This window comes from Podarcis cretensis (genome assembly GCF_951804945.1).
Source record: "Podarcis cretensis genome assembly, chromosome: 17".
Classification (NCBI taxonomy): domain Eukaryota; kingdom Metazoa; phylum Chordata; class Lepidosauria; order Squamata; family Lacertidae; genus Podarcis; species Podarcis cretensis.
The window spans coordinates 43167294-43195261 of NC_137187.1; the positions used below are offsets into that span (position 1 = coordinate 43167294).

General features: G+C 43.8%; 2 protein-coding genes across 6 annotated transcripts in view; both read left to right on the forward strand.

Annotated features, from left to right (window-relative positions):
* Positions 1-11852, forward strand: part of LOC307206175 (methyl-CpG-binding domain protein 1-like) — a 178695-nt gene extending 166843 nt beyond the window's left edge. The window contains exons 22-25 of one of the 5 annotated variants that reach the window (XR_013834302.1): positions 460-618; positions 2396-2474; positions 3850-4299; positions 4665-6451. Coding sequence is in view for 2 of the 5 variants with exons in the window: in XM_079958991.1 (XP_079815117.1) it covers positions 2396-2467 (72 nt within the window). In the remaining 3 variants the exon portion in view is untranslated. Of the gene's footprint in view, positions 1-459; positions 619-2395; positions 2475-3849; positions 4300-4664; positions 6452-8805; positions 9312-11784 lie in introns of those variants that run through there. The other 4 variants (XR_013834301.1, XR_013834300.1, XM_079958991.1 and 1 more) reach the window with 4 other exon arrangements.
* A 9519-nt stretch (positions 11853-21371) lies between these two features.
* Positions 21372-27849, forward strand: LOC307206185 (lysozyme C, milk isozyme-like). The gene is made up of 4 exons (XM_079959030.1): positions 21372-22328; positions 23766-23921; positions 25265-25343; positions 27369-27849. Exons 1-4 carry the CDS (start codon positions 22193-22195, stop codon positions 27436-27438), a joined length of 441 nt encoding a protein of 146 aa, XP_079815156.1. The 5' UTR covers positions 21372-22192; the 3' UTR covers positions 27439-27849.
* The last annotated feature ends 119 nt before the right edge of the window (positions 27850-27968 follow it).

Consider the following 27968-nt stretch of genomic DNA (forward strand, 5'->3'; position numbering starts at 1 on the left):
GTCAAAACTGAAAATAGTTAATAAAAAAGTGTTGACATAATTGAAGTTTGGTGGAATGGAATGGAATGGAAAACCAAGTTAGCGATTTGAATATTGTTCATATGGTGCTTTAGGGTTTTCATAGTCCTTTCTGTGCATTATCTGCCTCTCCCTTCCTGCATGATGCCCCAACACCTGACAGCCCCAGATTGATCTGGGCCATCCAAGCTGACCTGCCGTCATCTGTGGATGCCTTACCTGACTTGACTGCCAGGATGCCTTTGAAAAGACTGGATTTGGCTTGGGCAAGGCCTGGAATCCAGTGTATTCAAGACCATGATTCAAATCTCTTAACCACAATGCTTGCACTACACCATTTTCTGGTGTGCAATCTGTGCAAATTTTCTTCTTAAAAAGGTACTGTATGTTTTTTTCGCCAGCTTTCTAATACCAATGTATGTATTTTCTTTCCCCTGCCAGGGATTTGTCTGCTCAGTGCTGGAGGCGGTTTTAGCACTAACCCCCCAGTGATTGCCATGGGCATGCGCCGATACTATGGGCTGTTCAGGATTGACAGTCAATACTTTTGCAGTGATGGGACCATAGCATCACGTAATGTCTGCAACATGCGCTGTCAGCGTGAGTGACATGTTTTTGCTTTGTATTATGTGAACTAGCAACTTTCTGTCATTTCCCTCTTTGCAATTTGGAAAGAAAGAAGTCCACATTCATACACATCTTGTGCATATTACTCCGTGTAAAACACTTTTGTACATGTTACTGTACAGTATATGAACTTCACTGGCCAGCTATGAGTTCCAGTCTTATGAGAGAAGAAGAAAAACTTTTCTCTGTCTACTTTCTCCATGCCTTGCATCATTTTATGGACTACTATCATTCCTCTGTGGGTGGCCACAGAGCCTAGGACTTGCCAATCAGAAGGTGGCGGTTCGAATCCCTGCGACGGGGTGAGCTCCCGTTGCTCGGTCCCTGCTCCTGCTAACCTAGCAGTTTGAAAGCACATCAAAGTGCAAGTAGATAAATAGGTACCGCTCCGGCGGGAAGGTAAACGGCGTTTTTGTGCGCTGCTCTGGTTTCTGCTGGCCACATGACCCGGAAGCTGTACGCCGGCTCCCTCGGCCAATAAAGCAAGATGAGCGCCGCAACCCCAGAGTTGGTCATGACTGGACCTAATGGTCAGGGGTCCCTTTACCTTTACTATCATTCCTCTTATTACTTGACCTTTCTATAAACTAAAAAGTCCCAAAGGCTGTAATCTTTCCTCATAGGCTCCAGCCCCTTGATAATTTTGGTTGCCTTTCTGAACATTTCTCAGCTTTACAATTTAACCAATTTGTGATTCACAATATGTTCTCCTCATATTCCCAGACTGCTAAGCTTACTCACGAGTCTTTAATGTTGAAAGCTTCTTGAAAGTCCCGATCACCTTTATCTACTTTCTTATTGACACTCTCCAAGAACTGTAATAGGTTTGTGAAACTGAACTTGCCCTTGCAGAAGGCATGCTGGTTTGTTCTTCTATATGCTTAGTTATTTTATCCTAACAATGCTTTTCACCATTTTTTTCTGGGACAGACATGCTAACCAGCTTGTAATTTCCAGGAGTCCCCCTGAATCCCCTTTTTAAAAAGTTGGTGTTGCACTGGTTACTTTCCATGGAGGATGATCTTGCAAGTCATCATTTTGTAGCTGGCTCTGCTTCCTCTAGTCATTATTTTGCACCCTGGCTGGAGCTTGTTCATTTTGAGTTCTACAAACGAACAGTAGATTTTGGATACCCTTTGCTATAAATCATAATGAGAGTCAATCTGGGCCAAATTTTGGGCTGTAGATTTTAAATGGACAATTATGTGGCTTGGCAATCACCTGTGATTTGTCAGCATTTACAAGCAGGTGCCCAAGTTTTTCCTGGATTCAAGTGGTTCCTTCTGTGTCCAGAGGTGATGATGTTTTTGTTTGTAAACTTCAGGGCTTGTTTCTTTATGGTGTGGATTTGTTCTGGACACATACAGACAATGGAATTTGCAGACTCTGAGGGAAAGGGAAGACAGTCTGAGAAACAGGAAGCTAGCAGGAAGATGCCCCCAGGCCCCAAGCTTTTTGAAAAAAGATTAAATAGCTGTTGCAAAGATTAAATAGCTATGTAGTTGAAATTTAACTATAATAAGTGAAAGCACCTAGTATAGGTTTTCCAGCAGACTGCCTAATCCACATTTAGTCCACTCATCATGTCTAAAGAGCAACAGCCCCTGAAACAAGCAAGAGCTGCCATAATTAAGAACTACAGTACTTTTTACTGTATCATTTTTGTGCTATTTCACAGTGACATCCAGAAGCAACCTTGTTATTTCCATTAATCTTCATTACCTGCCTGTCTCATTCCATATCTTTGCAGGATTCCTTGATGACGATCTCACTGATGACATTGCATGTGTTAAGACAATTGTCCAAAGTCAAGTATGGGTAAAAACCTGGTGAGTCACATCAGTTTCCTAAGCTCCACAAAAGGCAAAAAAGGGTCAGGGGCAGGGAATTGAAGGAGGGGGGGGGGGAGAGAGAGAGAGAGAGAGAGAGAGAGAGAGAGAGAGAGAGAGAGAGAGAGACACCACCCCCCAAAAAATACTAAAGGCCATAAGTAGAAAATCAATATATACCATACTTTTCCGTGTAAAAGATTAGTTTTTTTACTAAAAAATTATGGTAAAATAGGGGGTGGCATGTTATACATGGAAAAATACAGTATATACATATACAACCAAAACACTGAAGCCCATAAGTAGAAAATCTAAGTTTTTGAAGTGAAATTGAATAGCCTAGGATTGAGATTAGGAATCTACTTAGAGATTTGTCCCTTTTCATTTCCTTTGCATAAATTCAATGCAGTATGACCCTCAAATGGTGGCATCTCCTATTCAGCAGTTGAAAATGGAAAGATAAAAACCTATTCTTAGCCTTGTTCCCAACTTTCCCTTGTACATGTCAGTTTCATCTGAACTTCCTGAGCAGTACAGGGAGTCTGAAGGAAGTTTCTAAATTTATTAGGCTAAACATGCTTTGAAGCCTCCTCATGATGAGAAACCCTACTAAGAAAGGGTTCTATGTGTCTTCAACGTTGTTGTTGTTGTTGTTGTTGTTGTTGTTGTTGTTGTTGTTGTTGTTACCACCCCTCTCTTCAGCCAAAAAGGCTTCCAGAGCAGTTTACATACAATCCGTTAAATCAAGACAGTCCCTACCTGCAGGCTCAAAACCACAACAGAAAGGGAAGATGAGAGTAAGGTAACTCATGAATTAAGGAAGGGAGGGGTCTCTTAACCTTGCCCTGAACTATTGGGATCCTTGCCTGTACAACTTTAAGAGGCAGCATCTGTTCTGCAACCAGTCAAGATCTCCTCAGAATAGGCCACGATCAGCTCAGATTGTGAGGAGAGGAGGTCTCTAACAAGGAGCAGCTATAGCTAGCCTGTTCCCAAGAGACATGGCATCCCAAATAGCCCACCCCAGTGCAACCCACTATGACCTTAGAAGCCCACTTCAGTTGTACTGGATGAGCCTGAGTGTCAGTATTATGCAAGAGGGAGAAAAGCTTTTATCTACTTTCTACACCCCAGGCATCCTTTGCAGACACATCAGTCATGCCCATTGCTTCACTTTTTGGCATTGTGTGAAAAGGTTACTCCTGCTTGAACCACAAACTATCTGCATTCCAAATTTTAGGTTCATTCCTATGTCAAGGTGAAATTTTGTATTTCCAGAACCGTGGCAACAATATATGTATTTGGATCATTTGATATGTACCTGTTTGAAGGGAAATCCAAGGAATGTTGATTTTTCTTCTTTCTACATTCTTAGGATCCGGACAACCTTCACAAGAAGGTGTAGTACAAGAAGACAATTCTTCCTTGGCAGTTGTGGTTTCTGAGATCTCCATTCCTACTGGCCCTTCATAATCAAACCTTCCAATTCCTTCTGATGGCACTCTTCACCTGCTAGCACTTGAAGAGGGAAGCCCTTGCTTTACAACATTTCAGAACTTCATAGCTCTTCTGAACTAATGTAATACAAAGGCTTCCTCCCGCCGGCCACTCCAGAGCCCATGATACACGGCCACTCCAGAGCCCATGATAGAAAAGGAAGCCTGTCAGATTCAATCCTGATAAAATAGTCCTGGTTATGTCATGTTGAGACAAAGGAGATGAGTTAGTAATAACTACCAAGGCTCTCTGACTCCACCGCAATGTAGGCTCAACTAACAAACTGGGAAATGGCAACTTCCTTCATTTGCTGAGTAGGACTAGGATTGTTGTGACGTGGGGTTTGTGATTTCAGCTCTCTTGACATAATATGCTGGAGACAGTTCTCTAGTAACACTTCTTTATTAAAGCAACAAGACTGAGACCTGAGGAGGGGAGAGCTACATTTATAGGGACAGGGAACTAGCTAGAAAGGATACATTTTGGAGGGAACAATATCAGGCAATCAGAGTCCTGCCTTTTGGAGGAAACCAATAAGACAGAGGATCCAAATACAGCAGCTTAAATGAACCAATAGTAGCTGTACCCTCTGGAACCAAAAGGCGGTTACTTTACCCTAATGCAAATACAGACAATAATAATACAGATATAAAATCCTTTGACTCAATACACAACAGAGATGACATAGGGAAGGAAGAAGACCTGCAGCCTAGTTAGGATTCAAAATTTGCTGCTCTTTTGATTTCTCTGCTTGAATTATCAATAAAAAATTAGATGCAACCTATCTCTCTCTCCTCCATTATGATCAGTGGGTAGAGGCTTCCCCAAGTAGTCTTAATTCTATTTAATAATTCTACTTAATAATTATTTGCATTCCCATCCTCAGGTGCAAGTGCAACTGCAAAAACTGAGTGGGAACAATTGTTGATACTCTATATCCGTTTCATAACTTAGGACCACATAACACATAAAGGATATTTCACCAATCCAGTTTGACCACTGCCCACAAATGCTGGCCATGGTATACAGTCATCTTAGCATAGCCTTCCCTAGCCTGATGTCCTCCAGATTCCCTCATAGAGTTGGAAGGGACCCAAGGGTCATCCATTCCAACCCCCTGCAATGTAGGAATCTCAGCTAGAGCATCCAACATCTTCCTAAAAACCTCCAAGGAAGGAGAGTCCACAACCTCTTGAGGGGGTCTGTTCCACTGTCGAACAGCTCTTACTGTCAGAAAGTTTTTCAGTTTGTTTAGTTGGAATCACTTTTCTTGTAACTTGAAGCCTTTGGTTTGAGCCCTACCCTCCAGAGCAGGAGAAAACAAACTTGCTTCATCTTCCTTGTGACAGCCCTTCAGATATTTGAAGATGGCTCTCATATCTCCTCTCAATCTCCTCTTTTCCAGGTTAAACATTCCCAACTCCTTCAACTGTTCATCATAAGGCTTGCTTTCCAGACCCCTGACCATCCACCTTGGTCGCTCTCCTCTGCACATGTGGACACCGTATTCAAAGTGTGGTCTGACCAAGGCAGAATAGAGTGGTACTATTACTTCCCTATTAAGAGACGTAGGTGGCGCTGTGGACTTGCCGATCAGAGCCTAGGACTTGCTGATTAGAACGTCAGCAGTTTGAATCCCCGTGACGGGGTGAGCTCCCGTTGCTCAGTCCCTGCTCCTGCCAACCTAGCAGTTCAAAAGCACGTCAAAGTGCAAGTAGATAAATAGGTACCGCTCTGGCGGGAAGGTAAACGGCATTTCCGTGCGCTGCTCTGGTTTGCCAGAAGCGGCTTAGTCATGCTGGCCACATGACCTGGAAGCTATACGACGGCTCCCTCAGCCAATAAAGCGAGATGAGCGCCACAACCCCAGAGTCAGTCACAACTGGACCTAATGGTCAGGGGTCCCTTTACCTTTACCTTTATTACTTCCCTTGATCTGGACACTAGACTTCTGTTGATGAAACCTAGAATAGCATGCCCTTTTTTTGCTACTGCGTCACACTGTTTACTCATGTTAAGCTTGTGGTCCACCACGACCCTGAGATCCTTTTCACATGTACTGCTAGTAAGCCAGGTGTCCCCCATCTTATATTTGTGCATCTGGTTCTTCCTGCCTAAGTGCAGAACCTTACATTTGTCCTTATGAAAATTTGTTTTGTCAGCTTGGGCCCAAGTCTCTGATCTGTTAAGATCATTTTGAATTCTGGTTCTGTATGGCATCTCCTCAGCTTGTGTTCCAATTGCCACTAATTTATTGCCTCTTAGACACACCATACGTTTAAAGCACATAATTCACCCCTGCCATCCTAGGAACTGTGGTGTTCTAAACGGAGGGAAAGGGGGGTTGACCTTTTGGAATTTTTGTATGGTAATGTTCAGTTATGCCATTGGAAGAACAGTTGCAAGGTCCTAATTTATTGCAGGGAATCAAACCCATAGATTCTAACATGTTTGTAGCCATGCCTGTCCTCCTTAATATTGTTTCTGTTAAAAGGGTCACACAAGCAAGACAAAATAACAAATAACAGTGGGGCGGTGATAAGGAAAAAACACACATTTTATTCACACACCCTATCAGCAAGGATGTAGGCTCAAGCATAAATGATTATGCAAAACACTAGGATGTGCCCAGACTTGTTCCAAACAGGAAAAACAATTAGTGCCTCCAGCAATATCACACCTGTTGGGAGGAAGCAGAAGAAAAACTATTAGCACTCTGTAATCCCATCCAGGTTTTACACACAAGAAAACCATGAGTTGTCTCACTTACCTGTTATGTACACTTACCTGCTATTATCCTAAGGTAAGACTTGGTTGTTATACAGCCCCCGTACATAAGGGCAGCCAGTACCACCAATTGATCACAGGAGAAGCGCCACTGATTCAATAATGTGGGTAGACTGTGCAAAACACTGTATTCAAAATGATCTGTCAAGCTTTGACCAATCAACGTTAGCAAACAGCACCACCTAGGGTACATATCACTGGTACTGCAGCCTTACATCGCACTCCTTTCCATTCAACCCTTTCTGTCAAGGGAGAAAATCTTACCAAGCCAGCAAGGCTTCACTGTAGCAATTTTTATTAATTACTTCCTGTCTAGGTCAAGGCATTTTGCAGATGGTTGCAGACTAAGGTGACTAATATATATTCACAAAAGATCAGCTGACCACCAGATCTTCTACATTCCACTTTTGTTCCACTCAGAAAAAGGACTGGGAAATATGACTCTAGAAGCCATGGATCCCAAGGCATGCAGTCACGTACTCAGTGAACCTTGCCCTAGAGAGAGTGTCAAATCCAGGTGTCAAACTGCCACCCATCACAATCACAAAGGTGATGTGGTGAACCAGGAATGGATTCAGACCAGGACACAATGAGACTGTGATTTACTTAACTAGAGGGTAAATAGCTTTGTTTTCTGTCATCAATGGGTGTCTGGTGAAGGTCAGGAGGAGGGAGGAAACTCAGGTTACAACCCCTGGACCAGCAATGATGTATTGATGACCATGTCTGAACTGTATTCTGGGATATGGGGGGAACTTTTAAAAGTCAATGTCTTCTTTTGTTCAGGGTCTTGCCTTTCTCCCTGTTGGATTAGGTAGGACCCTGCTATAGCAGTTTGCTTTATACCAAATAAAGGTCAGGCTTCGTGGCCACTTCACTTCAGGTTACTCTGGTTGGTGTCCGTTTTTACTCCTCTCTGACCAAGGGAACCACACGAGGACCTAGCGGACTAGTGTCCTTTTCAGTGGTTTACCGCTCACAGAGCTACAATTCCTAGCATTTCTAACTAGGATGTCAGGATTCTTTAGAGGAAGGCATGCGTGGTGACCAGAGCTCAGCTTAGCTCCATTTCTTCTTTTACTATTGTTTTTTCTTTTTTCTTAAAAAAATGCCCACATACAAATATAAAATATACTGGCAAATAGACCATATAAATACAAATATCCACAAAAGAACACCAGTGAATATGTGTAATGGGTGTCCAAAAGCCAATGTTTCCTACAATGGTTGTAAGATCTAGAGCTGCCCACAGAAGTGCCAGCCAACAGCTCTGGCATCAACCATTAAGTCCTCTGCAATGACACACAAATGTTATTTGCAGAGCCACAGACTATAAAAGCCCTTGGACTCCTTGGACCTTTCCACATACCTGCAGCAATGAAGGTTGTCACCTTTGCCTTATTCTGCCTACTCATAGCAATAGCATACGAGGCCAAAGTATACAGCATTTGTGACTTCTACTACGCACTGAAGCCTTTGGGACTGGATCCATTTAAAGGCATCTTTGCAGAACAGTGTGAGTTTTGCCTGTTTGGGTGATCAAACCTTTCTATTGTAATAAATTAATTTGGTCCAATTTGATTGTTGTTTTTTCTTCATTTTCTTTTCTTTTCCTGAATGGTGTATTCCCATGTATTCTGACATTGTTCAGAATGTTTCTTTGATGCTTGAGAGTGGTGAAAGTTTTCAAAGAATGTGGGAAAGTTGGAAACTAAGAATCCATAAAACTAGCAAGGTTCAAAGGAGTCATTTGAGAAATTTGAAATGTTTTAGAGACATCACAAACATGTTAGAAGTTATTTGTTAGTTTATAAGCACTGCTTGCTGTTTGGCCAATGGTGTACAAGGAAAACTGAAGTTTGAATCAATAAATCATAATTGAGAATTGTTGAAGACACCATTTTCAAAGTGTTGAAATCAAGGCTGAGGCTGAAATTTGACTAAGCCAAATAACCACATTTTTCTATTTCAATATTTCTGAAATTGTTTTAGGAAACAAAATACATCCCTGTACGTTCCTGATTGTCATGTTATGCTTTCCTACTAGATCTCTGTGCAGCTGATCAGTCAAGCAAACTCGACACATTCTACTATGAGAATATAGATGGTGTCCCACGCTACGGAATATTCCAGCTAAGTGGCCTTGAGTGGTGTGATAACGGGAGGCACTCCTCTCAGAATAAATGCCACACACTCTGTGACAGTGAGTGACTTCTGAGATCCAAGAAAAGAGCTTTCTTTCTTTCTTTCTTTCTTTCTTTCTTTCTTTCTTTCTTTCTTTCTTCTCTCTCTCTCTCTCTCTCTCTCTCTCTCTCTTTCTTTCTTTCTTTCTTTCTTTCTGGTTGTGCTATCTCAGCATCGAGGAAAAGGCACTGCATTCCCTCGCTGCATTATATTTCATATATTTAACAGATGTTGCTTTAGGGAACTATCCTTGGGGAAAATTAACCCTTGTTCAGAAACCAAGTCTCACACAGACAAAATTTCTGGTTAAAGAATGTTTGGATTATTTACTAGCTAAAGACTGGTTACATTAAAGATTGTTTCTCCCAATTTATTTGTTTGTTTATTAATTTATTAAAACTATTTCTATTCTGCCTTCCAATACCTAAAATGGTTTGGCTTACAATGTTAAAAACCACCAGTTAATAAAACATTAACTAAAAATCACATTAAAAAAGAGATGTAGGTACAGCAGATAATAATTGTTAATAATAATTGTTAATGACTAACCACTTTAGGAGATTACAGAAATAAATTATACAGGCCAGATACTTGCTGGAAAAGAAAGGCCTTCATGAAGTGATGAAGGAGGAAAAGCGGGCTTCCCTAGGCAGATATAGAGTCTCAGTATGGCCACCAACCCAACTCTTGTGGGGAAGCACATAAACAAGCTTCCATAGAAAGATCTAAATGCACAGGCAAACTCATAGGAAAGGTGATAATTCTTCCAAGATGGTCCCAAGCCATTAATTAACACTGAATAAGCACAATTTGGGGACGCGGGTGGCACTGTGGGTTAAACCACAGAGCCTTGGACTTGCCGATCAGAAGGTCAGTGGTTGGAATCCCCGCAACAGGGTGAGCTCCTGTTGCTCAGTCCCTGCTCCTGCCAACCTAGCAGTTCGAAAGCACATTAAAAGTGCAAGTAGATAAATAGGTACTGCTCCAGTGGGAAGGTAAATGGCATTTCCGTGCGCTGCTCTGGTTCACCAGAAGCGGCTTAGTCATGCTGGCCACATGACCCGGAAGCTGTATGCCGGCTCCCTCAGCCAGTAAAGCAAGATGAGCGCCGCAACCCCAAAGTCGGTCCCTTTACCTTTTTAAGCCCAATTTATTGATTTGGTAATTCTCTCTTTTTAAAAAATCTACATTACATAAAACAATAAGGGATCTTAACTCTAATTGGAAATGATTTTATATTGTGGTGCCTGTGTGGAGAAAGTTTTGAACTCTCCTGTCAAGTTTGGTAGTCTCTTCCAAACAAGACGCGACCTCCAACAGTTTTATTATTTAGATTTATTTAGTAATTATCAGGTTCAACAGTCAATCATTCAATCATTCATCAGCTGCCAGATCTACCCTCTTCCGGAGGAAAGATGACACTCTCCACCCCTTCCCCCTCCTTTTCCCTGTTTGATGCTTTTCTGCTAGACATTCAAAGGCCTGCTTTGGGGGCTTTCTTGTCCTCCCCCTTCTTCTGCTGCATCTTGTTCTCTCCACTCTGTGTTCCCTCTCGCTCTCACTGTGTTAAGGCACTAGATTTCTATTGCTCTCTAATTCTCCCCCCTCCCTTTCAGAATCCTCTCTGTCTGTCAGAAGGGGACTGTGTTTGTCAGTGGGCTCCTGCTTGCTGGTTTAACTAGTGAGTTTCTAAGAGCAACAGGCCACTTTCATCTTTGCTTGGCATATAGTCTAGAAGGAAAACTGGAATGAGAACCTCTTCTCCCATGTGTGCTTTAATTGGTTGATCTAATGTGCAACACACACCATCTCCATGCTCCTCATCAAGAAATGCATATAAGGGATGCGGGTGGTGTTGTGATCTTAAACCACTGAGCCTCTTGGGCTTGCTGATTGGAAGGTCAGCGATTTGAATCCGCATGACAGGGTCAGCTCCCCTTGCTTTGTTCCGGCTTCTGCCAACCTAGCAGTTTGAAAGCACACCAGTGCAAGTAGATGAATAAGTACTGCTGCAGCGGGAAGGTAAATGGTGTTTCCATGGCTTCCATCATGGTGTTCCGTTGCTCCAGAAGCAGTTTAGTCCTGCTAGCCACATGACCCAGAAACACCAGCTCCCTCAGCGCCCCATAGTCGCCTTTGTGGGCTAAATGTATATAGTACATTAACTGATTTACCCCATGAAAAAAATTAGATACATTATCCTATATATAAAACATATATGCTTAATTACGCATTAAATGTTTACCCCATGAATATCCTAATACAATACAGTACAATACAATACAATATCCTAATCCTTATGTACAGTAAACATAATACATAACTGTTTACTGTACATAACATTAGGGGTCCTTTACCTTTTATTTTTTAACCAACTACAACCTGAGGCTACGATGGAGGGGCTCACAGCATCACCATCACAAGATGGTCTTGCTTCTCCCACAGGCACAGCCTTGGATCAAAACACATTGTGCTCTGCCTCCACCTTTTCCAGCCTGCAACCTCCCGCCTCCACCAGTCACATCACAGCCAACTCAACTCTAATCTCTGGCTTTGTCTCCAAACTGTGAACTGGAGGAGGGGCCCCACCCAATTAACATCTGGCACAGAGCCCCCTCTCCTTGGCTTCCTTAATGGCCCATTACCTTTCCTTTGTTTTCTTAATGTCTTGTCTCCTAACAAAGAAGCTAGTCTGGCTTACCGGTATATTTCAACCCTTGCTGGGTCCAGGAATTTAGGAGAGTCTCACCCCCACAAACTCGTAACACTGTATTTGGGGTTTTAGTTGGGCTTTGTCTTGGATGGATTCTTCATTAACTCATTTTCATTAACCTCCAAACAGACTTCCTAGATGATAATATCACAGATGATGCTCTGTGTGTTAAGACAATTGTCAACAGTACAAAGGACATGACTGCTTGGTGAGTAGCATCAGCTCCTTTTTTTCTAGAAACAAACAAACAAACAAACAAACAAACAAACAAACAAACAAACGATGGCTGAAAAATATTAATCAGAACCTTCAGTAGAAACTCTATTAGGTGGTGAAAAAGGGGTACATTCAGACCAGCACATTGCATATTAAATAGCATATTAGTGTCATTTGATTTTGCTTTAGGCCACTTTGTTGTCATTTGATTTTGCTTTAGGCCACATGAGATAGGAATAAGAACAAGCTGAACTCAGGGTGCTGATCATTTGTGAGGGCCTTCCCTGCTTGGCCTTCCCCAAAGGAGCAGCAACTTGTACAGAAAGGAACAGCAACCAGCATATCACAAAGGAGCAGCAACCGGCTGCTAAGTGTATAGGATGCCATCCTGTCCAGGGCTGGGGGGGGGGGGCATCAGGTTGGAAGAAGAGACTAGGTGGGAAGGAGAGTTCAGGTGGGAAAGCCTGCCCCCCTGCATCCAAAGGCATCCACTCCACCACTATCTTTTTCCAGAAAGACACAACTGGTTGGGTACGTCCCTCTTATTGTGGTGTCTCCTTCTTTTTGTCTGATGTCCTGCCACCATGAAAGCCCCAGATTGCTCTGGATCACCATGGTGATCCCAGGCTTTGTCAACCCGACTCGAGCAATGGCTGGATCTCCCCCCCCCCCCATTGGCCTTGACTTGTTTGGGTGCACAGCTGTAGCACTTTGTGGCCAGTCTTCCTGTTGCCAAATTCAGTCTTGCAGAACTATTTTCTTTTAATAACTCTGTAGCAGGTGGCGCTGTGGGTTAAAGCCTCAGTGCCTAGGGCTTGCCGATCGAAAGGTCGGCGGTTCGAATCCCTGCGGCGGGGTGCGCTCCCGCTGCTCGGTCCCAGCGCCTGCCAACCTAGCAGTTTGAAAGCACCTCCGGGTGCAAGTAGATAAATAGGGACCGCTTACCAGCGGGAAGGTAAACGGCGTTTCCGTGTGCGGCTCTGGCTCTGGCTCTGGCTCTGGCTCTGGCTCTGGCTCTGGCTCTGGCCAGAGCAGTGATGTCACGCTGGCCACGTGACCCGGAAGTGTCTCCGGACAGCGCTGGCCCCTGGCCTCTTAAGTGAGATGGGCGCACAACCCCAGAGTCTGTCAAGACTGGCCCATACGGGCAGGGGTACCTTTACCTTTACCTTTAGCATTGGACAAATGCAAAATAACCAATGTGTTTCGTCCACCCATTAGGCCACTCTATGAGAAATACTGTGATGAAGGTCGGGTAAATCGTTATTATATCAAGTGCCTTTTTGGTGGAGTTACACAAAGAAGAAAGTTTTTGCTTTGGAACCTGCCTTGACTTCTATAGAGGGTCGCATTGTCTCAGGTTTGGTCTGACAATGTGCTTCACTTCAGAGCGTCATCTCTTCTCATTTTGTAAAGCTTTGGATCCCCCACCCCACCCCCATGAAACATAATGGGAAACCAACAAACACCAACCTCATCTGTAATTTTTGTCAGACAAGGATGAAATCTGTTCATTTCCTGACAGGTTTGAGCCTTAAAAGGTACGCTCTCTCCTAAGGTCCAGGCTTACTTAAGAAGCTGAACCCCTTGAATGGACCCCATTTTTATTCCCCGCTTACTGCAGGGCTTCACATAGGGCTACCTTTGAAGATGACTTGGAAACTACAACTAATTCAGAATGCAAAAGCTAGACTGGTGACCGGGAGCAGCCGCTGGGACCATATAGAAACTAAAGGATCTCCACTGCCCCCAGTAAATTTCCAAGCACAATTCAAAGTGTTGGTGCTCGTTATATATCATCTCCCTTTTTTTTTTTAAAACGAACTGAAAAAACATAACGAACTGAAAAAAAAATATATTTAAAATGACGTTTGTTCAAAAACCAGAAGCATTTTAAATTTCCCCCCTCTTCTCCTGCTTCCAAGGGGGGTTTAACAATTTTAGCTGATGGAAATTTAATTCTTTACAGAAGACTTTCCAAGACTTTAGCTTGCAACCTCTTTGCTTTAGTCTATTTACAAAAAGGGGGGGCGGGCGGACTTCCTGTTTAAAACCTCTCCCTTTCGATGCCAGATTAAGACGTTTAAAAATCCAATTTTCCGTTCTACTCACGGGTAGTTGTTTCAAGATCAAATTGTCCACAGGAAAAAGTCAGCGCTCTCCGGCAACAGCAATGTGGCTTCACTCCGTGAAAAAAGCAGTCAATTCAAAGCACCGCGCCACTCACCCCACGTTGCTCCGGATCCCCGAAAGCGGGTTTTCCCGCAAGTAGGGGAGGCGCAAAAGGTGCCAGCCGAATCCCACGTCCACAGGCTTCTCCCGCCTGTGGTTTTTAGTGGGTCTCCGCCTTCGCTGTGGCGGCCAGACCCTAAATTCCACGGAGTGGGTTCCTCCCGATCAGAGGAATTCCGCCATTGCCGGAGGCGCTAACCCGGAAGAGAAATGGAAAATATTCCTGTATGCGACAACAGCGGCAAGAATCCTAATAGCACAAAACTGGAAGACTGGAGAAATACCTTCAAAAGCACAATGGCAGGAAAAATTGATGAACCATGCGGAATTAGCAAAGCTAACGGATAAGCTACATGAAAAAGACAGTGATTTTAAAAAAGAATGGGAACCTTTCATAAACTATCTGCAGAAACAACTGAAAGAAATGGACTCGGTAGCAGGATTTGAATAAATATTCACAACTTTACTTAACAAAATGCATGAATAACATTGTAATAACGTTTTGACAGATAAGGAATAGCAGATTGTATCATTTAATGTAACAAACCAGAGGGGAAGCTGAAGGAAGTCAACGGGAAGGGGGGGGAAATATACAATGTATGTTTGGAAATGATTTTGATATTTGTTGTTAGAAAAGAAAACTAATAAAAATTATTTAAAAAAAAAAACAAAAACAAAGTGTTGATGCTGACCTTTAAAGCCCTGAACAGTGTTGGCTCTGTATACCTGTCTCCACCCCCATTGCTCAGCCGGGACACACAGGTCCTCCTCTGGTGGTTCCCTCACTGCAAGAAGCCAAGTTACAGGGAACCAGCCAGAGGGCCTTCTCAGTAGTGGTACCCATCCTGTGGAACACCCTCCCGTCAGATGTCAAGAAGATAAAGAACTACACAACTTTTGAATATATTATATATAAATATATTCAAAGATAATTATGAAAAAAATATGTGTCAGAGCTGCCTCTAGGTCCCAGCTCACAGAGGACCAACGCCAGGCTGTCGTTATGTACAAAAGTCTTTATTGAGGTTTAGTTTCCATTTCCAAGGCGCAGCGCGCAGCTCTACGTCTTAAAGCCTAGACCGGCGAAGTACCGTCTGAGTCTCCTCCCCTATGACACCAGTTTAAGATCCTAGCCCGGCTCCACCTTTTACGCTGCTCTCTCCTCCTCTGGGTCCTCCTGCCCGCTCCTCCCCTCCCTCCGGCGGGCTTTAGGACCCGGTTCCCAATCCTCATTCTCTGCTGTCCCGCGCTCCTGTACATTTGAACTTGCCTCTCGCGCCAACCCAGTGACCTTCCTCCTGACCGTTACACTACTTCTGTCACTGCTTCCCTCTTCCGGGATACTGGCCGGATCTGACCTCCCCTCCGTTGTCTGACTCTCCGATGGAGGTGTGGTCAGCCCTGCCTTATCTTCTCTCCCTGGTGGGGAATGCACTGGCCCTGATCCTTGGGACTCTTCCCCCCCACTCTGCTCTGGTGGGGAAGCTGGTCCTGATTTCCAACTACTGCTCTGGGAGTCCCTGCTGCCCCCTTGCTCCTGGGACGTTCCCCTTGGGAACCCCCTACCCCTGGCCACTGGCGCCCCCTTCTGTGAATCTTCCGATTCGCTGGAGAGGCTCATGGAATCCCTCGGTCCACTGTCCTCTTCTCCTACGCTCCCCTCGGATTCTTCCCCTTCACTCTCCATCTCCTCTCTTCCCTGTGCCTCTGCTCCTGAACCCCTGACAATATGGAAATAAAAAAAGGAATTTAGGGATTTGGGGATCAATGAATCTATCATTATTAGGAAGGACATTGGTAATCAAGATGAATGTATTGCCAAAAATGTTATTTTTGTTTCAGTCAATCCCAGTGATAAGCAATGTGAGTTGCTTCAAAGAGTGGCAGAATTTATCTGGAGAGGTGATAAGCCAAGAATAAAATATAAATTATTAACAGATCTTAAAGAAAGAGGTAGCTTCTCCTCTTTCATGGTGGCAGGACATCAGCCAGATAAAAAATTATATTATGAAGCTTTTTGCATTTGCTGGATCCAGGATTGGATAACATTAAAAAACACAGAATTACTAGATCTAGTAGGACATGGTAATAGACTTGGTTGGCATGCGTACTTGTGGTACTAGAAGGCAAAAGTACATAAAAGCTTCCAGTCATATAATAAGAAATGTGATTTTTTAAGTTTGGAGAAAATATAAAGATTTGTTAGAACAAAAAACATTATGGTGGCTGTCAGAGCTGCCTCCAGGTCCCAGCTCACAGAGGACCAACGCTAGGCTGTAGTTATGTACAAAAGTCTTTATTGCGATTCAGTTTCCATTTTAAAGCCGCAGCGTGCAGCTCTACGTCTCGACCTTAGACCGGCGAAGTCCTGTCTGAGTCTCCTCCCCTTCCACACCAGTTTAAGACTCTCGCTTTGCTCCACCTCTTCCTAAGTTCCTTTCTCCTCTGGGCCCTCCTGCCCGCTAGGGTCTCATCCTTCCTGGACTCCTCTGACGCTGACCCTGACGATTCTTGCCCCTCCTTCCGGCGGGCTTTAGGACCTGGTTCCCTATCCGGGCTACCTTCTGTGCCGCTCGCCTGTACCTTTGAACTTGGCGCGCGCGCCCAGCCTGCAACTTTCCTCTTGACCGTTAACTCGCTCTCCGATGGAGGCGTGGTCAACCCTGACTCATCTTCTCTCGCTGGTGGTGCATATGTGGGCTCTGACACCTGGGACTCCTCCCCCCCACTACGCTCTGGTGGGGAAGCTGGTCCTGATTTCCAACTGCTGCTCTGGGAGTCCCCGCTGGCCCCTTGCTTCTGGGGTGTCCCCCTTGGGTCGCCCCTTGCCCTGCCCATCGGCGCCCCCTTCTGTGAATCTTCCGATTCGCTGGAGAGGCTCATGGAATCTATCGGGCTGCTGTCATATTCTCCTACGCTGCCCTCGGATTGCTCCCCCTCGCTTTCCATCTCTCCTCCCTGCGCTCCCGCTGAGTCCCTGACAGTGGCTTTCCCCACTGGAAGCAATATCCATGAAAAAAGTAAATATGAAACATAATTGGGCAACATATAGAGAGCTGTTAACGGAAATAGATAATCAATTAAAATTGAAGGAATTTTAAGAAGTAAAAGGAAAGATAACAGATTTCACTTAAACATAATAAAAAGATGAAATTTCAAATTTCCAGAGAGAAATAATAGAAAGTGATACTAAATTACTATCAAATATGTATAATATTAATTAGGATGGGAAACCAGGGCAAAATATGTGGGACTTAATATACAGATGACAGATTGAGAAAGACTATGGAAGAATGATATAAAATTCACAGCCTGTACCTTACTTAAAGAGAATTACATGAAAATGATGTATAGGTGGTATTTAACAATGGTTAAATTGGCAAAAATGTATAAAACAATAAAAATTAAGTGTTGGAAATGTAAAGCAGTAGAAGGTACGTGTCAGAGCTGCCCCTAGGTCCCAGCTCACAGAGGACCAACGCCAGGCTGTCGTTATGTACAAAAGTCTTTATTGAGTTTCAGTTTCCATTTCCAAGCCGCAGCGCGCAGCTCTACGTCTTAACCCTAGACCGGCGAAGTACCGTCTGAGTCTCCTCCCCTATGACACCAGTTTAAGATCCTAGCCCGGCTCCACCTTTTACGCTGCTCTCTCCTCCTCTGGGTCCTCCTGCCCGCTGGGGCATTGCCCTTTCTGGACTCTTCCGACGCTGAGTCGCTTAGCTCCTCCCCCTCCCTCCGGCGGGCTTTAGGACCCGGTTCCCAATCCTCATTCTCTGCTGTCCCGCGCTCCTGTACATTTGAACGTGCCTCTCGTGCCAACCCAGTGACCTTCCTCCTGACCGTTACACTACTTCTGTCACTGCTTCCCTCTTCCGGGATACTGGCCGGATCTGACCTCCCCTCCGTTGTCTGACTCTCCGATGGAGGTGTGGTCAGCCCTGCCTTATCTTCTCTCCCTGGTGGGGAATGCACTGGCCCCAATCCTTGGGACTCTTCCCCCCCACTCTGCTCTGGTGGGGAAGCTGGTCCTGATTTCCAACTACTGCTCTGGGAATCCCTGCTGCCCCCTTGCTCCTGGGGCGTTCCCCTTGGGAACCCCCTACCCCTGGCCACTGGCGCCCCCTTCTGTGAATCTTCCGATTCGCTGGAGAGGCTCATGGAATCCCTCGGTCCACTGTCCTCTTCTCCTACGCTCCCCTCGGATTCCTCCCCTTCGCTCTCCATCTCCTCTCCTCCCTGTGCCTCTGCTCCTGAACCCCTGACAGTACGTTTTATCATATTTGGTAGCAACGTTGTAAGTTGGCCTGAGTGGTGCAATTGCAACCAAAGAGTGGTATATAAATGCTATAAATAATATTTAAAATCTTAATAGCTTTTTATTCTAAGATATATATTTTTTACATATCGTATTTTTTGCCATATAGGATGCACTTTTTCCCCTCCAAAAATGAAGGGGAAATGTGTGTGCGTCCTATGGGGCGAATGCAGGTGCGCACCGACCCCTCTCGCTCTCCAGGCTTCAGGAAGCTATCCGCAAGCCGTGGGAGAGCTGCGCGAAGTCACGCAGCTCTCCCACGGCTTGCGGAGAGCTGCCTGTTCTGGGGGCTCGGGTCGGGGGAAGCTCGGGCTTCCCCAGCCCCGTGCCTGGGGGGGAAATAAAAATATTTTTCTTTATTTCCCCCCCCCCAAAAAAAAACTAGATGCGTCCTATGGGCCGGTGCACCCTATGGGCCAAAAAATACGGTAATATACATAGATATTTGTAAACTTGTTAATGTTGTTATTGATTAACTGACATCACATTCATTACTTTATTTTTTTGTTATTATGTCACTCATTTTCTTTATATCTATTAATTTCCAGCTGCTTTTTGCGTGTTACTTCCATCCCTGAAGTGTTCAAAATCCTCTTGCAATTTTTATTGTGGTTTATTGTGAGCAGCGAGTGACATCCAGAACTAAAAGCAGATTAGCCTAACAATTGCTCACTTACACTTTCTCTTTCCCTCTCACTGTAGTCAAAGATTAACATCTTATACCCCTTTAAATGTGTTTGTGAGCAGGTGTTTGTGGGGGAGGAGTATTTTGTTTCCCTAAATACATTTGGCTTGTAGGCACAAAAGTACTCAATATATACTCAGGCAGGTGCAGACCTGTGAATTTGTTATCTTGAACATTGTTTCTGTCATCCTGGCCTTCTCTGATCTCCATCCAGAATAGAAACTCTTAATGATTCAGATCAAATGCATCATTTTAGCTGACCCTAATTCCCAGATGAGGATCAAAGCTGATTTTTAAAATGAGAACAAACCATTCTTCATCCCACAGGAAACTCCGTGGGAAATGATGAAGGAAAATGTATAAGGGAATATCATTGTATCTGCCTTTTATCTTTAGAAAGAAGAAAGAAATGAGATTATTGCGTTGGAGAAAGAAAACTATTTGGATGAACACAGTGGCCTTGATTCCTCCTTTAATTCAAACCATGCTGCCCTAAATGAGGAACTGGGTATTTGATATCCGGTCAAACCGTTTTTCAAAAGTGCAAAGTGCATTCTACAGGTGCAGACTAGACACAAGGTGCATAAGCATTAAAAGCATATTATTTCCCTCAAGGATTTCTGTAGTTTGTTAAGGGTTGCTTTGAACTGTAACTCTGTGAGGGGCAAACTACAGTGCAATTCAAGGTTTTGGTGCTGACCTTTAAAGTCAGCAAACTTTTTTCCGCAGGGGGCCAGTCCATTGTCCCTCAGACCTTGTGGGAACTATATTGTTTTTTGGGGGGAATCCCCCCCAACTCTCCTCTCCCTTCTCCCTTCTCCACAGCAGAGAAGGCACAGGTAAACCCCAGTAGCTGCTTACCTGTGCCTTGCGAGCAGCTACCGGCGGCAGGACGAGTGGCGTGAAAGGGTTGGCTCCAGAGAGGGGCTGCTTAAAATGGCGTTCAGCCAACTGTGGCTCAACAAAGCCCAGCCCCCTTCCTCCTCTAGGCAGGGCAGGAAGAAGCCAGGAGGAGGGAGGGAGGAGGTGCAGACGCGGTGTGTGTGAGGGAGAGGGGAGGGAAATGGCACAGCCCAAACAATCAGAATCCCCACACTGATCCACGTGGCAATTCCCGGACCGTCCGCGGGCCAGATCCAGAAGGGGGCTGGATCTGGCCCCCGGGCCTTAGCTTGCCAACCCATGCTCTAAACAGCCTCAACTACGTATACCATGTCCCCATCCAGGACATGGGGGTCCAGCTCTGAGGGCCTTCTCGGGGCTCCCTTATTGTGAGAGGTGAAGCTACAGGGAAGCATGCAGAGCCTTCTCAGTGGTTGCGCCTGTGCTGTGGAATGCCCTCCCAGGAGACCTTATCTTCCCAGCCCTGATTGACTAGGATGTTTGGAACAGGGAAGTCTCCATCTCATGCATCCAAACTTGTAAACAGCAGTAAAAACATCACATGGCAACTTCAACAGGGCTCCTTCCCTATACAGTATATAACAACGATGTGAATTAATTGTAATAAATTTCAAAACCTATACTTCTGAGCACCTTTGAAATTACAATCTGTAGTGGAGAGTTAATAAACAGGGTGTCTTTAGTAAAAGGCGAAAGATTTATACGATCTGAAGAGAAACCAGAGTATGCCTCCCTTCAGATGTCAAGGAGATAAACAACTATACGACTTTCCGTAGACATCTGAAGGCAGCTCTGTGTCAGGATGTTTTTAATGTTTTATATTTAGTTTTGTGTTCATATTATGTTGGAAGCTGCCCAGAGAGGCTGGGGCAACCCCCAATGAGTGGGGAATAAATAATAATAATTTCTTTATTTATAAATTTATATCCTGCCTTCTCTCACAAAGGAGGAAAACAACAATTAAAAAAAATATTTTAAAACAAAATATGGATTCAGACTGGCATATATCTCAACTAAAAAGGCTTGTTGAAAGACAAATGTTTCCAGTAGGCACTTCACAAGCCCTGATGATCAGCCTGTGCTTGCAAATTCCCTTTGACCCAGCTGAGTCTTTACCTGCCCAATTGCTGATGACACCCATAACAACACCAGGTGTCAGGCTGCTGGGTGTGGCATGACTGAAGGTGCCTTGCAGGCCAGGTGAGGAGATCTGGCTGCCTTGATGAGGTCCGTGGACCAGAAGTGCCATACTACTGCCCCAAGTTAGATTGCTATGCTGCTAGCTTGCAGCAGAGCAATCTAGTCAGTATATTTATGTATACTGTTTAGTATATTTATGCTTAATGGAGCTAATAGTGGGGAGCTAATAGTGGGGAGCAATCTGCTGCATGAAAATCCATTCTTGTCAAAAGAAGCTCTCCCCTGATAACAATTTCTGCAGGAAAGATAAGTAAAGCACTAGTGTTATAAAAAATAAAAATAAAAATTGTAGTAGCACCTTATAGACCAACTAGGTTTGTTCTGGTATAAGCTTCTGTGTGCATGCACACTTCTTCAGATACTCTGAAGCAGAAGTCACCAGACCCTTATCTGGTGGGGTGGCGTTTTTCTCAGAAGGGTAGTAGGAGATGGGTGATTGGCTCAATGGGTATTGAGTCACTATTGTTAACCTATACTTAACATAGACAACATCTCTCTCTCTCTCTCTCTCTCTCTCTCTCTCTCTCTCTCACACACACACACACACACACACACACACAGGCAGCTTAGGGACATTCTAGCCTGTTGTTGCACCAACTCAGCAACCTCTAAGCCTCAAAGGCAAGCTAAGGCCCGGGGGCCAGATCTGGCTTAATCGCCTTCTTAATCCAGCCGCGGATGGTCCGGGAATCAGCGTGTTTTTACATGAGTAGAATGTTAGAATGTGTCCTTTTATTTAAAATGCATCTCTGGGGCATTGTGGGGAATAGGAATTTGTTCATTCCCCCCCCCCCAAATATAGTCCGGCCACCCAGAAGGTCTGAGGGACAGTGGACTGGTCCCCTGCTGAAAAAGTTTGCTGACCCCTGGTCTAAGCCCTCACTCTAGAAAGAGGTGTAGACTTGGACACCCCAGGCAAGTCTACATCCATCAGCTATAAAAACTCTCAAGACTCTGGACATATTACTTCTTAGAGATCTGTGGTAATGAAGGCCCTGAACCTTGCCTTCCTCTGCCTACTCATTTTAGCATCCGAGTCCAAAAAGTATCTAAAATGCGAGCTGCAAGATGAATTAATAAGACGAGGACTGGATGGTTACCACGACATTGGAGTAGGACACTGTGAGTTATTTAGGTGCTTGACTCCCTTTAGCTTCTTTGAATTAATTTAGGTCCAATTTAACTGCCACCTGCTATGGTTTTGTTAAAGGCTTTTTATGGATTGAGTTTGTTGTAATTCATTATTTTCTTGATGTTTAGAGTGTCCTTTAAAATGTTTATGATTTCTCTGACATTGTTTAATATTTGCAGATGTGCCACTTTTTCAAAATGGGCCCAAATTGGGAATTGAGAACATTTTCAAAAAATATATTCAAAAAATGTCCTGTTATTTTCAGAATTGTGATTTTTACTTCTTGGGGTGGGAGTGTAACAGAGCAAAACAGTTCTGGTACTATGTGGTAAAAGAGATAAAAAAGAGAGTTTTCAGGTTCTACCATTGTGGTTTGTTTATTAAGTGTTATTAAAGGTGAACATCCTCAAATATGTGTTTCAGAGTGTGCATTTATTCAGTTTTGCAAAGGTCTCTATTGAGAAAAACCTGCAAACAGTTGATTCTGATGGGAGGAATTCAGTGCAGCACTAAGCAGATTGCTCTATCAGTTCTTTCTACCTGCCTGCAAGGGTTGTTGTTGTTGTTTTGCCCCAGAAAATTTGGGGGGGGGCATGGGAAGCCCAGATGTGCTAGGGAAAGTCCTTGTTCAGGCATTCGCTGGTGGGACTACTCCGTCAAATCTGCCCTCATTAAATTAACAATCATTCTAAAAAAATAGAGAAAATTATCATGAGGAATTACATAAAGCATGGTAACAGGTTACATAAAAAAGGAATTTGGAAGGGTTAAGAGTAGATTATTTATTCCTTTAAAATTGTGATCAATTTGTGAGGAAGCTCTGTTGGTGTAAATAATCAAGTTTTCTGGTTTTATAAAAGCATTTATAAAAATAATAAACAAATAGCATCATTAGCATATCTATTTTGTATGTATATGTGTTTTATGCTAAAGAAAAATATTATGAAAAACAAACCTTTCACCTGCGCTAGGTGAAAGACTGAATCTTGAATGGTTAATGCCAAATTTGAGAATGGTTAATGGTTAGGGCTGCCATACATCCTGGATTTCCCGGACATATACGGGATTCCGCTCCTGAAAATGGTGTGCAGGGGGAATTTTCAGAACTTGGCAAAATGTCAGGGGAACATTTCTTTCTCAGCACACGGCTGGCTTGCTCCTGCTAGCCGCTTCCCTTCCTGGTGTGTTCTCTCCCTCTGTTCCTTCCATCCTCATGCCAGCCACCTGATGAAGATGTGTGATGGTGGTGGTGGGTTGTCTGGGTTTTGGCTCTTTGGAATATGGCAACTCTGTAATGGTAACATTCTGTAATGTAATTAGCTGAAATATTGAGTCATATAATATGAAATTTCCTGTTTTGAAGTTTTTCAATTGATATGTAGGAAACAAAAAGCATTCTACCTTTCTAATCTGTGCTTTCCTCCCAGGGTTGTGTTTGGTCCTGTTCGCAAGTCAGTTTGACACGCAACACTATGAGTACACAGATGGCCATCCATACTATGGAATATTTTATTTGAGTGGTCTGTTGTGGTGTGACAATGGAAAGCATCCCACAAAAAACCTATGCAGTATTGACTGTGAGAGTAAGTGGTGACTCTTTGCTTTTGCCTTTTGCAACTCAAGGAGAACTGTTTATTTCAGGGGTGGGAATCTGCTCCCCACCAGGGTCTTCAGCTTGGCATGCCAAGCGATTTCCTCTGAAACAAGGTTGCAGAAGCCCCACACTGCAGTCACTTGCAAACTCCAGTCTTCGTTCTCCCCTGCCCATCAACAACGGGGACCCGAGTGCACCAACTGTGGTCTGTTGAGGTGTGGTTCCCAAGTGGTAAACCCACACAAGGGATTTTGACCAGTGGGCGGATATGCTCATGCAATATCATATGATGTCATATGACTGACAGATAAGTGTCCCCACCCATCCATCAAATTTGGCTCATGGGCATGATCCTGATAAGGATCTGGCCTGTGGAGCCATAAAGGTTCTCCACAATGTGGCAGAGCTTAAGCCTGAATGCTAGCAACATACTTTGGTTCGCAAGCTGTGGCTTAATTATGCCTGCTCAATTATGAGTGTCAGGCACTCTTTGCATGCTCAGTGGCACCCCTTTTTTGTTATTTATATCTTTCAGGACTGAGTCTTGGTATTCGAAAAGGGGTTTTGTGGAGGAGACTTGGGGAACTTTGGCTCAAATACTTAATCCCTCCCCATTATTACTGCAGTTTCTTGTTCTTTGCAATGTGACTAATGTAAGTTTGCCATATTTCAGAAAGTGAAATCCAGACACAAAAGTTGTTGAGGTTCTTTTTTTGGGGGGCCAAGTTGTTGAGCTTAGACTCGTGCCTAGACTCGTTCACATCATTAAAACCATTGATCACAATGAAGCCTTCAAAAGATAAAAAGAGGCATTTTTCAAAGACCAAGCAGAGCTTTGACAGAATCACTTGCAGCAGTGACAGGAGACAGGAATGGGAGTCACTAGAAAACTATTTGGATCCATCTGTTGTTGTTGTTTTTTTTTGGGGGGGCAAACCAATTTAATGGGTCCTTCATTCCTGAAGATTTTTCTGAGGCCAAGTAAGTCTCAGTCCCATCAGGGGTGAAGGACCCATTAATGGAGCAGGAGTAACTTGATGCAGACTCATGATTGAGACAATCAGGTGGGCTGAAGCAGCTGCCTTGGGCAGTGGAATCCAACAGGACATTGCCCTGCTGTGGTTGTGGCTTCCAGTGAGATAGAGATGTTCAACACAAATGTTGAAGTCTCTCAGAACCATGAGCCTGAGGGATTTCAGCACTGCTGCTGAGACTACCTTGGCTACCTCAGGAAGGCAGATGGTAGGTAGCAAGGTGGAGAATACACCAACAGAAGCCCCTATTCTATCCTGATTTGTCCTTCAATGCCAACTTCAATAACTTTCCTGGCAGAGTTTCTGGATGACAATATCGCAGATGATGTTGAGTGTGCAAAGAAAGTTTCTGCAAGCAAGAATGGGATGTTAGCTTGGTAAGTGGCATCAGCTCACCAGTGTCTAAGAATGAAAATATAAATGACAATATCACATAATCAAATTGAGCACAAACTTTTCTGTTTTATGATTACAAGGCAGAGAAAAGAGAACTGCTTTCAGCCCCATACTCTTTGTTTATTAAGTACATTTCAAGAGTCCTTTACAATAGAACAGTCTATTATGAAAAATAGTGGAAGAAATAATGCAAGACAAAATGAATCATAGAATCATAGTTGGAAGAGACCACAAGGGCCAAGCAGGAAACACCATCAGAGCACTCCTGACATATGGTTGTCAAGCCTCTGCTTAAAGACCTCCAAAGAAGGAGACTCCACCACACTCCTTGGCAGCAAATTCCACTGTCGAACAGCTCTTACTGTCAGGAAGTTCTTCCTAATGTTTAGGTGGAATCTTCTTTCTTGTAGTTTGGATCCATTGCTCCGTGTCCGCTTCTCTGGATCAGCAGAAAACAACCTTTCTCCCTCCTCTATGTGACATCCTTTTATATATTTGAACATGGCTATCATATCACTCCTTAACCTCCTCTTCTCCAGGCTAAACATGCCCAGCTCCCTTAGCCGTTCCTCATAAGGCATCGTTTCCAGGCCTTTGACCATTTTGGTTGCCCTCCTCTGGACATGTTCCAGTTTGTCAGTGTCCTTCTTGAACTGTGGTGCCCAGAACTGGACACAGTACTCCAGGTGAGGTCTGACCAGAGCAGAATACAGTGGCACTATTACTTCCCTTGATCTAGATGCTATACTCCTATTGATGCAGCCCAGAATTGCATTGGCTTTTTTAGCTGCCGTGTCACACTGTTGGCTCATGTCAAGTTTGTGGTCAACCAAGACTCCTAGATCCTTTTCACATGTACTGCTCTCAAGCCAGGTGTCACCCATCTTGTATTTGTGCCTCTCAATTTTTATTTTTATTTTTGATCACCTAGTTGATCACCTAGTTTGATCACCTAGTTGCTCAACTAGTACATATCTGGCAGAGTATCTGTAAATGGGTTCATGGATATCATCCAATGGTGCAAATTCAGAATAAAATTAGAAACATGATGTAATAATGAAAGAGAACAGTGTGAAGCTCGTTCTACACTTTGGTGCTTTTTTATAAAACAAAAAAACTCCAGTTGGGAGCCTCCAGTTGACAGGCCTAATTAGACACCCTCCCCCAGGCCTCTCCATTTGTCTTAAGAGGCCATTTGTCCCAAGTCATGCCCACCTGTTCATCTCTTGATACCATAAATAGAAATATGACATCAGCTGTGGGACATGTAAAGCCACTGGCTTATTTTTAAAAGGAAGAACCTGGAGCTCTCAATTCTTCCTCTGCTGAACTTGGTGCCAAATCCCAAGCACCTGGCAGTGCTGGAATAATTTTTGAATTCAAAATGCATCTGCAAAGAAAGAATCTTTTTTTGAAACTGTGGCTGAAATTTAATATCACCTGATATAATTGTTGTGAGATAATGCCGAAGCCTTGTGCCTTCCCCCAGTGCAGCATCACCCGGGATTCTTCACTCCGGTCTCCCATCACACTGATGGGACACGAGCACACAACCAGCAGAGTCCAAAATAGAAGTGTTAGCCTTGAGGTGTAACATCTAATCCTAATTTATTGCAATGAAATCAAACATAACAGTTCAAAGTAAACATGGCTCCTCTTTCTCTCTCTTCCTCGGAGAGAACACTGAAACAAAACATCACTGTGAGAGAACAAACAGTGTATCTCCCTTTCTGCTTATATAGCTCTAACAATCAGCAGCTGAAATGCATTACATACAGACATGTGCTCCAACAAGTGATCCCTATCTGCAGCATAGGGAGGGGTGAAATCCTAACAATTATGTGACATCAGGTGATTGACAGGTGTGGTTCTGTCCAAAGTCACCCTTGTAGGGGTGACCATTTCTGGATTTGGTCCTCCAGCTGGTAACATAGATTATTAAGGCAAATGCCAACTGCCCCAACCTGTCTCTCATAAATGTTGTTTCTTTCTCTCTTCTCTTTTAGGAAGCCCTTTGAAGAATACTGCCTACATCCTATGCCTTCCATACTCTATTGGGAATGCAATAAGCCTTGAAATACAGGCATCCATTTATTATTACCGTATTTTCACCACAAGCTGTTCTGATTGGATAGGGTAGTTAGTGGTACTACATCCTGCATCAGCTAACTGATGAAGGCGGCAGGCCTAAAACTGGAGGACCATTTGATCAAATGACAGGATAATCTTCAAAATTAACAAACACCTTTAAAAAAAAAAAGAGAGAGAATCTTCCTGAAACCCACAACTTGGATGAATCCTATAAACATGTCTCAATTGATTCCATTCAGACAAAAATTATATTAAAATATTACATCAGAATCAAGTCAATATAGATAGCATTGAGTACTCTTCTGAACTTGGGGGAAAAAACCATTGGGATGGATCCAGGTTAGGTTAGTTACACTTACTTCCCACTGAAATAAATGTGACTTCAGTTAGCCATGACTAACGTCTTGCACTGATTTCAATGTGACTGTTTCAGTTAGGTTAGCTGGGGGCAGCTCTGCATAAGCGGGTTCCACTCCAGACCACAGAGCAGGGCCTTTACCTGTTTGTTTTACCCA

Coding starts and splice junctions, on each gene's coding strand:
- LOC307206185 (XM_079959030.1), top strand. CDS start 22,193: ATGAAGGCCCTGAACCTTGCCTTCCTCTGCCTACTCATTTTAGCATCC. Junction 23,922..25,264: donor ATGCAGTATTGACTGTGAGA/GTAAGTGGTGAC, acceptor CTTTCCTGGCAG/AGTTTCTGGATGACAATATC. Junction 25,344..27,368: donor AAGAATGGGATGTTAGCTTG/GTAAGTGGCATC, acceptor CTTCTCTTTTAG/GAAGCCCTTTGAAGAATACT.